Source organism: Lepisma saccharinum, chromosome 11 (genome assembly GCF_977018435.1).
Source record: "Lepisma saccharinum chromosome 11, izLepSacc3.1, whole genome shotgun sequence".
Lineage (NCBI taxonomy): Eukaryota > Metazoa > Arthropoda > Insecta > Zygentoma > Lepismatidae > Lepisma > Lepisma saccharinum.
This window is the reverse complement of record NC_139239.1, coordinates 7,037,739-7,052,089: the sequence shown is the minus strand read 5'-3', so window position 1 is coordinate 7,052,089 and position 14,351 is coordinate 7,037,739. Positions and strand designations below refer to the sequence as shown.

The 14,351-nt window shown below is 39.6% G+C and overlaps 1 protein-coding gene across 2 annotated transcripts in view; it reads left to right on the top strand.

Moving 5' to 3' along the window:
• LOC145994608 (AT-rich interactive domain-containing protein 3A-like) overlaps nucleotides 1-14,351 on the top strand; it is a 457,226-nt gene that overhangs the window by 253,185 nt on the left and 189,690 nt on the right. For both annotated transcript variants that reach the window (XM_083130657.1, XM_083130656.1), the window contains exon 4: nucleotides 3,158-3,230. In XM_083130657.1, the coding sequence (XP_082986783.1) occupies nucleotides 3,158-3,230 (73 nt within the window). The remainder of the gene's footprint in view (nucleotides 1-3,157; nucleotides 3,231-14,351) is intronic.

Genomic DNA, 14,351 nt, shown 5'->3' with positions numbered 1-14,351 from the left:
GAAGATCGCCATAAGTGCACCCAGCAAGTGTTGCCATAATCTGAGGACATTATTTCCCTTTCCAATGGACAAAATTTCCCCTTTTTGGCACGATTTTTCCCTTCATATGGAAACTGATTTTAAGGTGCAAAATTGTGGTCGGGGGAGAAAAGGTTCTGAAAATGTTTTCAAAAAGGTGCAAAAAAGGTGCTGATAAATTGTCTTTATTCATGTCTAAACCAGTTACATTAACTTTCTTTATTCAATACTGTAGCAAATAACATAATTTATGGTAAACATGGTATAATTTATATTAGGCTATACCATTTTATAGCTCTCGTTCTCCTCTACAAAATGAGACTATAGAATTTTATGTAGTTGCTCAAGATGAGTGAAAATCATTTTTTTCTGTCGAAAAGGGGATAAATGTGGTAATCTCACAAAAAAGGTGCAACAAACTGTGTTCATTTTACTTGATTCCATACCCTAAACTACATATCTCAAAAGATCGGTATGAAAACAGCATTTTTTTTTTTTTGATAGGTCCTGCACCTTAAAATCCTTTCCCTAATTATAAGTAGTACTAGTATTTTCCTTGGCCCATATTTCGTACATGAAAAATGTTAATCACATGGGCCAGATGTCTCAGGTTCTAACCCTGGTCGGGCATGAATGCAATAAAAATGGGACACCTAGATGCTGAAATACTCGCTTCGTTGCAATGCGTTGTGTGTGTTGCCTAACTCTACGGCGATGAGTGAATTTTAAGAGCAAATTTTCTATGACAAGTTCTGACGTCACACACACACACACACCCTGCAGAGAAGCGGGTGTTTCCGGATCTAGGTGTCCCATTTTTATTGCCGGTGACTGTACAACTGTTCCGTTGCCCATTTCATAAGTTCATCATTCATTCTTATCGTTGCTATTAACCAAAGATGTAGAAAAATGACGTAAATTAAGCAAAACATAAATAGATATATAGTCTTATACTGAAAGCAGTTGTAATATAATTAAGCCTTGTTTCCATATTTAAAAACACTAAGTTGCTGACCAAGGCAGTTTATTAAGATGTAAAAACACTTAACAGGTAACGTTTCAACCCTGTATCAGGGTCTTCCTCAGACGAAGAACTCAACTAAAATGATGAAGTATACTACACACAGAAAGATTACATGCATATAGCAGAGCCACTAGTCAGTTGAAATAAAAAGGACCAGCAAAAAATGATGGACACGAATTTCCATTTTCCTTTAACATTTGGACAGAATTTCCCTCCAATAGGGGAAATTCCCCTTCATGTGGCAACACTGCACCCACCGCTGCCTTCATCCGTGGATTGGATAAGGTCGGCCCCGCAATAGGGTTTTAAATGTTCCTTCATTTGCATACTTCATCATGCGGATGCCATCTTCTAAATATACTGATTACAAGCCAACGAGTAAATGCTCCCCCTTCCCCTTCGCGGAGGGTATTGCAGGCAGAGGGAAGAGGAGAGAGAAAGATACTAAGAATGGATGATTAAAATGAAGATGAGAAACGAAGTTCCGAGCAGAAAGAGGATCTTAATTAATCTTAAAGCTTATTTCTTTATTGTGTAACAATTTTCAGCCTTTGTTATTATAATGGCTGGCAATTAATTTCACTTATTCCGAACAATGCATTGGGGTGGGGCTAAGGGATGACGTATCCTCTTATGAGTTTGCATAAATTGACCCATCCGAAACAGCCTTACGATTTACAAATGCGGAAATATGAATGCTAACAAGACGCCATGATAATGATTAAGAGTAAATTCATTACTATTGGCTGTCAAGTAACCTGTTAATTTTTTGACATCACGCAAATGCCTCTTATTTAAAATCGAAGCTATAGAAGATACTACAGTTAACTTCAGTGTAATTTCATTCAGCATTGCAGAAGCTCTACTGTGATATGAACATGGACGTTCGGAGAGGGGGAGGGCAATGGGAAAATGAATGTCAACGTAATTTCATTTCAGTCACAGGAACATATTAACTTCAAACTGAAGGCGAGTTTTTGAGGGGGAAAGTGATTACAGAACACATTTTAATTTCGGTAAGATCTCATGCATGCTTATTGAAACACAAATGTTTATTTAGTGTTGCGAACCTTAAAGGTTCAGGGATCGAACCAGGAGCCCTTAGATGAATGTAACTCTTACCATTGGGGGGGGGGGGGAGTAGCTGGTGGCTCGGATGGACTCGCTTCGCTGCATCTGCTAACTGCGGGAGGTACCTAAGTAACTTATAACCTATAGAACCTTTAAAAGAATGGCAACTCATTTGTATTTGTTTATAATGACCTAAAGACTGCAAAGGCAAGGTTGGCATTAGAAAAGCATATTACCTGTCTCGTTCTTGAAGCGTAGATCAAAGAGTCTCCAAATACACTCTTATTCACTTTCTGATGTTAGTCTCTTAAATTGTCTCAGCACTTCACTCCCAAATAAAGTTCTAAACCTCACGTTCACTTTTTCATTAGTCCAGCTCGACTGACTTTCAAAATCAAAATTCCCTGTCGTTTCCCCAAATCCAAATCCCACTCTTCTCTCTCCAAACTCCAAACCGACTGTCTCGACCAACCCCTTTTCAAGCTAATCTTCGACTGTCATGTTTCAGATTCAACTTCCATCCTGTCCATCTAAGCTCCGTCTGCTTTTCATATCGCCCCACTCGTTTCTGCAATAATTGGCAAATGCTTAGTGCTGATGTTAACACATTCCTTACTGTTTCCTGCCTGGCTACCTCGCTCAGTGTAACTTGAAAAATGACACAAAATAAGAGATATGTAACGCATGAGATTACAACTGTACTTAGCATGTGTTAATTGCTTTAATAGAACGCTATAATTGGGAATCTACCTGTTGTGTTCTTAGTAAATAAATTAATAATTATGGATGGGAAAATATGCCTAATTTGCCTCCACATGAAAAGTGCTTTTCTAGCCCCTCCCTGCAAAAAATCCTGCGGACTTGCATGATTATGAATATACGAATACAGTGTTCTCAGACGACTGTATAAGCCAGCACAAATATATTTCTTCATTCTGAATATTTGGACGCTTCTTTGTGGTTGATAGCTTACGTAACAAATCTGAGAAGATTGAAGTTTGGCTCCATGCATTTTAATAACACTGCGTCTTCTTTCTGTTTCAGCTTTACGAACTGAGCGACGATCCAAAGAGGAAAGAATTTCTGGACGATCTCTTCAGCTATATGCAGAAACGAGGTAGGTTGCATGCTGCTGTTTCCTTTATGGTCAACATAATAATTATTTAAAGCTGCATATATTTTAGCATTATGCTGCTCTACCACGAAGAGAAACACCCTCTGGCACTGTCGTCGAGTTTTCAATGATAAGCGAGCGAAGGAGCGTGGATGATGCAATCAGCTGCTTGCCACGTGATCCTGCCCCTGCGTTGCCAAATTGTGCAGCGTTCTTCAACACATCGTCGTAACCGTGATTCAGTGTCAAGTGTTTGTAACATCACTAAGGGAAAAACGTACATAGCGAAAGCAGATATGTAGTGTTAACATCGTTGAAATTTTTGACAACGAAGCAACGAAGAGACTTACAGGGGGTACTCGGACACAAACGAAGGGGAATACTTTGATCAGCTGCGACTGCGATAGGAGTAAACAAATGACCGCTCACCTTAGTTCGAGAGTTGGCCGAGGTATTTCTCTTCTTTGTACGACCGTATTGTTATGGATATTTTTCGCTAAAATATTGTTTCATCTATTGTTGAGATTATCTTCAGCTGTCAGATCTGAATCTCTGCTTTTGTAAACTGTATACTATAGGCTGTGGTGTTTTTACTAGAAAAAATTACGTGAGATTTTTACACGTGTTAAAATTTAATAAAGCCATCAAAATCCGTCATAAGCTCTCTGTGTTCACCTTCTGTAATTGAAATCCCAATATTCATGCTATTTCGAACATACTTCGTAATTATAGGGATAACTCTCTCCTTCGCGGTTTGCTTATTCTCGCCGCTGAGCGCAACACGTCTTCAAAGTCTTCATCGTATGAGAGGATGGTCCTCGACAACTGAAGTCCACTTTATCTGAGTACACTGGATACCAGCTGTTGGCGACCATAGAAAAATTTCAAGTTCGGCACACCACGATGTGCTTAGGCTACATGGAGTAGTGCTGACACACGCTTTTCCATTTGTCGTTTAATGTATGCGCACTTTGTTACCAATTCTGCGGACTTCCTAACCCAGATACGAACACCATCTCGTGATATACCTGCGGCATCTCTATCAGCATATTTTTACATAGGAGACAAGATAGGGAGTCGTGGTGTCCTGCAGGAATATCGTACAACAGTAGCGATTGCCCAATCACGAAATTGCAACGCTCATTACCAGAGCCCATTTCTCCTTTATTCAGAAGTCCCCTTCTGAAAAGTGCTTTCTGCAGGATGCAATTCGCTTCCAAGAAGCTGCTTGCCTCGGCTGTGTTGTAATTCTCCAGGATTCCGTTACTTTAATTTAAGCCCGCTTGTGTTTGCTTAATGCTAGCGGAGATTCACCTCTTCGCACTTAATATTCTTGTAGGCAGAGCTAGAAGGTTCTCGTAGCGATTGAGGCCGATTGTCTCGGTGTGCCACGGACAATTGAATCTTCTCTATCCAGCCAGTTCCTCTTTCACACTTTGCATACATTGTGGGGGTCGGTAAACAAAGCGAACAGGATGCTTTTTGGAGTTAACTGTGCGGGCTATACGCGTCTATTGACACCTTATAAGATGGCCGGGTCGTAATTGAGTGATTTTCTTCCTCGGCAAACAGTGTGTGGCTCTCGATGAAAGGATGTGGCTTCTCTCAGGTTGTTTGTTCCCTAATGCGAGTTTCTGTGCTCGTCTCCCCTCTCTCGCTATGCAAATTTATTAAGCTATCGTCGCTCGGCGATTTGATGTGAGACCATTCAGCGTTGGATGAATGTTGACCTCGTCGAACAAGGCCCTGGACATGACATCATTGCGGAGTTTATTCGAACACTGGAAGAAAAATTAACTGTTTAGTAATTTGTGTTACCAAATATAAAGTATTGTGACTGAAATTTGTATGGCAAAGCAAACTGTTACTCAGAAACAAAGATGTACGTACGCCATGACTAAATTATTTACCTCCACTCATAGGTTTCGATATTTGGTATTGCAGTACTTTAGCAGACTAATCAAATTTAACTGTTGTTGCTGACGACTACCAGTTTCGAGACCAGCAAGCTCCAATTGCTTTTGTTCACCTGAGGAAATATTTTGGCGCTGAATAAATAGCAAGCCCCTGAACATTGTTGCATATTTCTTCAGTTCCTTCAGCCAGATTAATGACTTAATCAGAGGTTTATACAGAATTGTATATGGAATGTAAGGGTAAATTTATAGCCAAAATGATCATAATTCGAGCCTTTGCTAACAAATTTTAGTGGGGTGTTGAGGAAACTCCTGATTTTCTGACTTTGTAGTACCCTGTTAAACGATCACCACACAGTGAACTTCATAAATATTGCTGTTAATTTTGATATTTTTTCACCGTGAATTTGTATCCATATATAGAGTCCTCTTTACTCAATATTTTGAAAACAACCAAATGTTTCGTTCGCAAGAAGAGAATTGATTTTGTGATGAATTACATCATTTTTATGCTTCTGCGAAAGAATGGTTAAGTATGCGAAGATAAATTTGTTTTGAAATTACCTTTAGTATAGGCTACCGATTTTTTTAGCGTTTGTCAAAGAGCTTAACCAAATGTTTTGTAAATTAAAACAAATCAGTTTTTTCTACGAGTATGTATATATATAACTGCGCTCTAACACCGTTCTTGATATAAAATCTCTTTACATTATATATATATATATATATATATATATATATATATATATATATATGAGAGAGAGGGGGGAAGGGGGTTGCATAATCTCCACAAGCAGTGTTTAACGTTTTACGTGGCAGGGATGATACCTAAGGACAATGAAATACACAGTAATTTTATGATGTCTCTTATGTAGTAAAATAGTCCTGTATGGAAAGCTTTTCAATTCTGTTCCCAAAAGTTTGACCCGAAGTTACATCCATGGCTGAGGTAGCATTGCACACCATACAGCGCCGATGATCCTCATGTGCAGGTAATGGCATGATCGTTCTTGATGCATAAGTTCTTGCATGCGTGTACCTACATGCACATATGAGTGCGAGAGCAGTGAGAAAATCTCCAATTGACGGCGAAGAGTATTAAGGAACCGACTGGGTGGCGTTGTGACTATCACGCAAAGGGGCCGAGAAAGCATCGCGTTCTCGACTAAAGACGGCAAAATCTCTCTCTCTCTACCAGAAACTCCTCGTGGTTCCCAGAAGATATTGGGGATGGGCCACGGTCTGTAATGAAGCGCCGTGAAATGGCAGACGTCATCCTCCAATCGCGAAATTGCATCCAAATTTTAGATTTCGCAAATGAGCATCTCCCGGATGGCCCGCGTGTGGTTTTCTGCCGTTTCGCATCTGACGTGATTCCGGGGGAAATTGCGTATCGCGGTGTTTTTCAAAACCAGGATAATTGATGGCTTCGGTCGGTACCGAGTCCTGTATCGTTATCGGTCGTAAAAAAGTTTGCAATAAGGCTGGGGGAAAAAAAGGCAACGCTCGCTTCTGGGAATTTCTATTTCGAAGAGTTGGTTGTCCGAAGAATGGTGTTGCGCGAGTTGGGACTTGGATCAGGAAGAGACCTAAAGATGTTAACAGTTTAACACAGTAGATATTTTTATGGATGTTTGTAAATTTAAACTGATATAGATATATATTGCAGATATAAAGTCTGACTTACTTACCTGTACTTACATTTGAAGAAATTTTGCCAAAAAATCATATTTTCACACTAATTAATTAGGGCCCACCCGATAGCGTAGTGGTAAAGTCGTCGCCTTGTAATTAAAGGGTCCCGGATTCTATACCCTGCGGAGGCACATTGGACAGTGGTTCGGATCCAACTTTAAACGTAGGTCCAATTCCGATTAGCCTTTCTGTGCATAAAGTGGACTTACACAACAATTCACATTAATTATCTCTTAAAACTATTTTCACTTATATTTGAAGAATACATTTTGCATAACTCAAAAATTTTCACTCATTAATTAATTAATTACTTAACTCTTAAGACTATTTGCAAAAATTATATTTTTGAGGACGACGTGATTATAGTATGCCTAAAATTTTAATGGCTGGATTTCTGTGATGTAAAGTGTACTATGTAGTCCTATTTATCAGATCGTTTATCTATTCAAATATACTTCTGAATATGACACCAGCGTACGACTCAAAAATGCATTTGAAGAGTTGATTTTTGCCCTAGATGTGATCGAACGCTATTGGGCGTAGTTGTCGGTCTATCAGTGATTAGCACCATTCTCTGCTGTACCTTTGGTGGTACCGGTTTAATCTTTGGTTTTCTTTGTTTCCCCACCTTATTCCTTTTCTTCTCTTTATTTATACGTAGAATAAATTTTACATATACAGTGCCAGTATATATTGCTTTAATTTCTATTACACCTATATAATTTCGGTATGAATCGTTTTAATAAGCACTGTTTGATTTTGATTTGATTTGCTTCATTTTACTTCGCCTTTTGTGCCCCTTTTGGCTAATTGCGAAGATGGGGATGAGTGATGATATGATGAAATTGGTGAATGTACACTCAACAAACATCCATGCCCAGGCCAGGATTCGAACCCGGGACCCCTGCCGTCGTAGCGCGATGTGCTAACCACTCTGCCACAGGGGCCGGCTAATAAGCATTGTATAGCATTGACAAGGGTAGTAACGGAGTGTAACCTTACGTAACTAGGGTTTGCAAGAATTCACTTCCACACCAATTGTGACTGAAATTTTGTTGTTTTAATTCCAACATTGCGTTGGCGTAAATGCAGTAAGGTCACGGAAATAAGATCTATTCACGTGGAAAAGGCGGCAGGCTACGGGAAATAAAATGTCTGCAAATTACATGGTTTTGGGAGCAGTATCTTTGACTACAGTTCAAAATCGTCTCTGTGTGATCATTGCAGATTAGTCAGCTAGAAGTTCCGGTTTCGAACCCACGTTAAGGCATGAATGTTGTATCATTTGGTAGGTTGGTTCCATCATCCACGTTCATCGGTTCATCATCCATCTTCATGACAAGGGCGTAGCCAGAAATTTCTGTAGAGGGGCAAAGCTATAGCTAGAACTTGAATAGTTAAACCGTAGTTAGAAACAATAACTATAATAATTATCATGGTTAATTAAAGCAAATCAATGTTACCCCTATTATAATAAAAATAATATTTACATCCTTGGGGAGACTCTTTCACTCGACCAGATGAGCCAATACCAGCACAGCTGTTTTTCACTATGTTTTGTATAATATTTGATGCAGTAAGAATACTGAATTGTATATTGATTAACTTTTACAAACATCGTTAAAGTGAAAGTTTTAAAACTTTGGTAAAAATTTTAGTCAGGAAATCAATTTTCAGAATGTTGAAAACCGTGGAACCATTTATTTATTCTTTGGATGAAATGGTAGAATAAGAAAATATAATCTTGTTCCTGTATTTAACGCTGATGTTTTATATATATTTATTTTAGTTTGATTATTCTGTTCGAATACTAACTAACTTAACTTTATTTCTGTTTCTAACAACAGAAGTAACGAGCTTTCTGATCTCTTGTAACTTTGAAATGAAGTATGCCAATTTCCAGGATAGGGTTCACGGCCCAGTTGGACCTCCCTTCCCCCCTTCTTCGTCTATCCTTCATGATCGCGATTAAAAGAAATGCAAAATAAACTAAATGGAAATAACCAAGGAATTTGCACGATGGCAAACAACATGTTTCCGTTATCATTGACCACGAAACAGTGAAATGGAAGAAGCGAGGAGTGAGCTGTAGTGTTATGAAATGTGGAGTATCCTGCTACAGACAATTATTTACGTGGAATAGCTTGCCTCATTTGTTTTGCTACACAAGGTCGTGATGCAATGGAATATGAAAGCCAACAAGGCCTGCTCCGATAAGTCCATCTAGAGCAATTTTCACAATACCCTCTCGTAGCAGTGACGATATACATAAAGCAAAGAATTGCGAGCCTTTCAAGTTGGCAAAAAAGCACCGCAGGTAGTATTACCGTGGGGTCGTGATATTTGCGAGTTGTGTGAGAAATATGAAAGCGGAGGTAGGGGTAATTGCTGGAGCATAAAAACTGGAATCGTGCAACTTACTAAAAGTATGTTGCAACTGAGAAACAAACACGCAAGCCGATGATTCCTTTAGCATAATATTTTGTTGTTGTTGCATGCTTTCAGCTTGTTTGCTCTCGACTTTGCAAAGTATGAAGCGTTTTTTCCCCGTAAATTAGACATCACTCTGTCTAGGCCTTGTCATGAGACATGTACACACAGAACCCAAGATATGTCACTTGGCACAAATAGACACCAGCGGATAAACATCTAATGCATTATTGGTTCATCAAAATACACACAGAAATGCATGAAAGAGAGCATTTGTCGGCTGCTATTCTGTGTGATGCACTATCAGATGAGATCAGGCACGATCATTTCAAAGAAATCAAATTTACACTATTGAAAAGTTGACTTGATGAATTTCGAGTTTGTGTGTAGAAGCAGAATTTCTGGAAATGGAAGAGGCCAATACGTGCCTAATCATTACGCTAATAACTACAGGAACATAATGATTGAGTTTGTTTTTCAAGTCTACTATATGCACGGAAAGGCTGAGTGGGTTGGACCTATAGGGATGCGAACCAATATGTGCCCTCACCGGGTATCGAAACCGAAATTCCTTACTACAAGGCGACGATGTTACCACTGCACCATTGAGGAGACCTAAGAAGATAATGAATTGTTTTGAAAGCTTATTTTTTTGAAGTTACTTAATGCGATTCCGGAGTGAAGTGTGGTAACTCGACTGACTCGTGGACTTTTAATCGAAGAACACAACTGGTGTTACAAAAATTGAAAAGAAAAATGTCACCCATTCCGAAATACTCCCAGAACAGTGAGTAAACCTCTAAAATATTTATTTACTTTTGTATCCGTAATCGGGATGTTTGTAGTAGTCTCTCGACGTCGTGAAGAAGAGGAACACAGGGCATGAAATTCACAAGAATATAACCTAACCCCGAATGCTCTATGGGCATTTTAGAACGAATCAAATTTCAAGAACTCTTTTACAAATAGGTTCCCGGCTTTGAAGCTGCACAACAATATCTTTATACCTGCAAAAATAATACACAAGAGATTTCTACACATTCATCACATGGGCTGTGTACACGCCATGAAAAGGAAACTGCCATTTTGCATATTTGAAAGGGGGAAACTGAAGTTTTGAACGCAATTCTCCCAATAACAATAGCAACTTTCCTCTTTTCTATATTGTTTTTTTGGTTATCTTAAAAACAAAACTCTTACGCCACATAACTTATCCATTCATAACTATTAAATGTACGCTTAATCGTAGCTGAATTATTAACTGCGGCGTCAGCGTGTGTATAGTTGCACAGCACATTTCAGATGCCATTTTTTCCACTAAAAAAAAACAACAAAGCAAGCGTTCTCCCGTGAGTTAATTGAAAAACGGGTCAGAATAACATCGCTATGATCCACTGCGGTCGAGGGTGTTGGATGTTTATTGCATTTCTGTAGTTGGCAGTAAAAGGCTTCCCCCAGACCGTGAAATTTCTCATAGCGCAATATTAAGCCCCCTTCCTTTTCATGACTTCCCTCTCCCCCCACAAAGACAAAAGAGAGAACAGCGAGTACTCGATGGGAAAATCATTAAGGCTGGTTATTGTTTATGTGTGTCCGTTCCAATTGTGATTTTAAAATGACCCACACGCTCCTTAAGCCAGGACATTCAGCTTGACCCGAAAACCAGACAGACACCTATGAGATCTCCATATTTTAACCGCATTTCAAGTAACCTTTTTTTTCCCTCCATTTTCTGGCCCCTTTTCAAAACATTTCCACCCACTACAGTGGAGGACCCTTCCAAGGGTACAAATTTTCTTTCTTTATTGGACTCGCATTTATATGTGTGCAGTCGAGTTGGAAGTATACAATTGTAACAAAAATGACTGACTAATAAAAATCGGACCGATTTCTTTATTTGATTTTTGTAAGCGTCACTTTTCTGACATTTATGGCTAATGGCGACGATGAGGATGATGATATGATGGAATTGATGAAGGAACAATCAAAAAGAACACACCTGTCCAGGCCGGGATTCGAGCCCGCAAACCCTGCCATCATAGGGCGCTGTGCTAACCACTCCGCCACGGAGATCGGCGGGATCGATTTCTTTGACGGGGATTTCTGAAATAGCAAAGTGAATGTTTGGAGAGTGGAAATATGAGGATCAAGTACAACGTCCAGAGAATTAAATAAAATCAATAAAATTATGGATCGGGGAACACTTGGATTTATACTGGGTGAGTCTTTTAAAAGAGGCCCCGTAGAAAATGCGCTCCTTGCATGTAGGCAACCTTGGTACACCGAAGAGAAGAGCGGGGCAGAGAACAGTCCAGGAAATCGATGCCAAGCATATTCGACAACATGACATGACATGACATGACATATCCTGGACTGTTCTCTGCCCCGCTCTTCTCTTCGGTGTACCAGGGTTGCCTACAAGCAAGGAGCACATTTTCTACGGGGCCTCTTTTAAAAGACTCACCCAGTATAAGCCCCTTAGCTAATAATATCGTCCGACCCTCCCTATACATATATAATATCAAGTAAACGTTTAGATCAAGTTACGTCACATGGTTATAATTTTACCGCATTTCATTTGTCTTTTCTTTTTATTTGTCCTTTTTTTAAATTTTCTTTTATTTTGCCCCTTTTCATATTATTTCCAACCACTAGGGGCCCCTTCCAAGATGGAAATCCCGGGTTCTAGTCCTTCCAAGGTCCCCTCTAAATCCTGGCTGTGATTTATCCACACACACCCAACAATTCCCAAAATTTTCTCAGCCCCCCTCCTAAAATTGTTCACGAATGCCCAATTTATGGTCATTTTGGCTCAAAACGTATTCTTACACTGTCCAAATTGAAAATTCTGAATAAATTCCTGTCCTGGTTTGGAATAGCGAGAGAACCATGTAGAACCGTGAACCGTGCTTCGATATGATAACATCTGCGTAAGGAAGGGACCTCCATATGATATGCCTGTTTAAAAAATACATACCTATCGTTTGTGCACTGCTCACTGAGCAGAGACACATTTTTGGCTACCTTTTCCTTGGAGGACCAAGGTTCAGAGCGTGGAATCCCATCGCCGCTGTTATCAGGCTTTCTCTCCTCGATTTCCCTCATGATCTGGATCAACACCGAAATTGTGGGTCTCCCACCAGGAATCGAACCCGTGACCTTGCACTACTGGTAATGAGTGCAGGCTGTAGCACGTGCATGACATAACATATACGTTGGATTGCACCAAGTTTCTCAAACATTATTCTTAATTTTGTATCCACGTCATAGTGTGAACCCATGTAACAGGGAAGCACTCTGCAAATTAACATTAATAAAGAATTGTTGGAAGCTCCATTATCGCAATAATTGAGAGTTGACATGAGAATTGTTCTTACCGTGAGAAACCAGTTTTTTCCTCCTTCAGTGAGAATAGGATCAAACATTGCTTGAGCAGCTCTTCCTCTCATTGCTTTCAGTATTTCCATGGTTGTTGGAATATGAATGCGTTTCAAGGGAGTGAGCCATAAATGCATTCGTTCATGATACGGAACGACTTCATTTAATATGGTACTTCTCCAGTGGAGGATCGAGAAGTTACAGTTGGGAGGTGCGATTTTCAGTCGGGTACTTCACCGAGAATCAAATCTAACGTAGACTTGCACTGTTCTTTGTAAACAATATGTGGTACTGTGAATATGAACGAAGCTAATTTCCATGTTCTAGAGATTAGAGTATTGGTTTGCAAAGATAGGGTTCGTGTCTGGAATTATTCCATATCGTTATCACAATTCCTCCCATGGTCATGGTAAACTATACGATCAGATATATAGAGTAAAGTAATAAATAAAGAAAACAATAAACGCATTCTCTCGAGGTCTCGGGGTTCGACCCATTTTGATCCAAATTCAACTTGTAGGTCCAGTTCCGATTAATCTATGACGAGCTTCAAGAGGATCAAAATTAAACTTTAAAAAATATTCTCGAGCCTGTTATACAAAAGACACAACATTTGAGCCCTCAAAAATGTTAGGCATAATAACATATTCAAATATCTGGAAGTTGGGAGGGGCGATCCCCCCTATCGCCCTCTCCGTGGATCCGTACCTGATCTAGTTCGATGCACTTTTTAACTTTCTGCACTCACGTGTCTAGTTGGTTACAAAGAACAACACCGATTCGTCTACTTCGCTGATTTGGTGTCACGTAGTGCATTTGGTTTCTGCATCATTTGCACTACGTTCTGGAGTGATGTATGTCACGTGGTACGCACTAACCAATCCAATGAACTTGGAAAGCAGCAGAGAGGCATTTTGCGTGCAGTGCCTACTTGGTTGAAGACAGTTTCCTCTCACCAGCCCGACACTGGAACTCTGTCGAACGGTGCAAATCAAATCGGAAGTATAGTCTTGTTGGAAGTGACGTCACTTAATGCAGTTCGAAAGCGCCAATTAAGCGAGCAATTGAGCCCGCAGTATGCAGTAAGAGACATTGCACACTCGTTCGCTTGTTGTTTGAAAGCATAGAAGTCCAGTTGTTGGTTGGTCGTAGTTCTTCTAATTGTGTGTGGAAAAGCAAACACAAGATCTTCTTAAATGCTATTTGATTCATAACAGTTGGGCTGAAAAGTTCGTAGGCTAACTCATAGATGGCGTTACTAGAATTAAATCCATGTGATTTTTACTTAGTACTAACCTTCAAAAGATACGTGTATAAATTTCACAGCTGCCGGATAATTAGTTTGTGAGATATAGCATTGTGAGTGAAGCAGCTTTTGTTATTGTGAAAAATGGATAAAAAAGAATTTCGTGTGTTAATAAAGCATTGCTTTTTGGCGAAAAAAAATACTGTTGAAGCCAAGGCTTGGCTTGATAAACATTATTCGGACTCTGCACCAGGAAAATCAACCGTTGAGAAGTGGTTTGCTAAATTTAAACGAGGCGAAATGAGCATCGAAGACGACGCACGCAGTGGACGCCCCAAAGAGGCTGTTACCGACGAAAACATCAAAAAAGTCCACAAAATAATTTTAAATGATCGTAAAGTGAAGTTGATCGAGATAGCTGAGACTTTAAAAATATCAAAGGAACGTGTTGGACATATT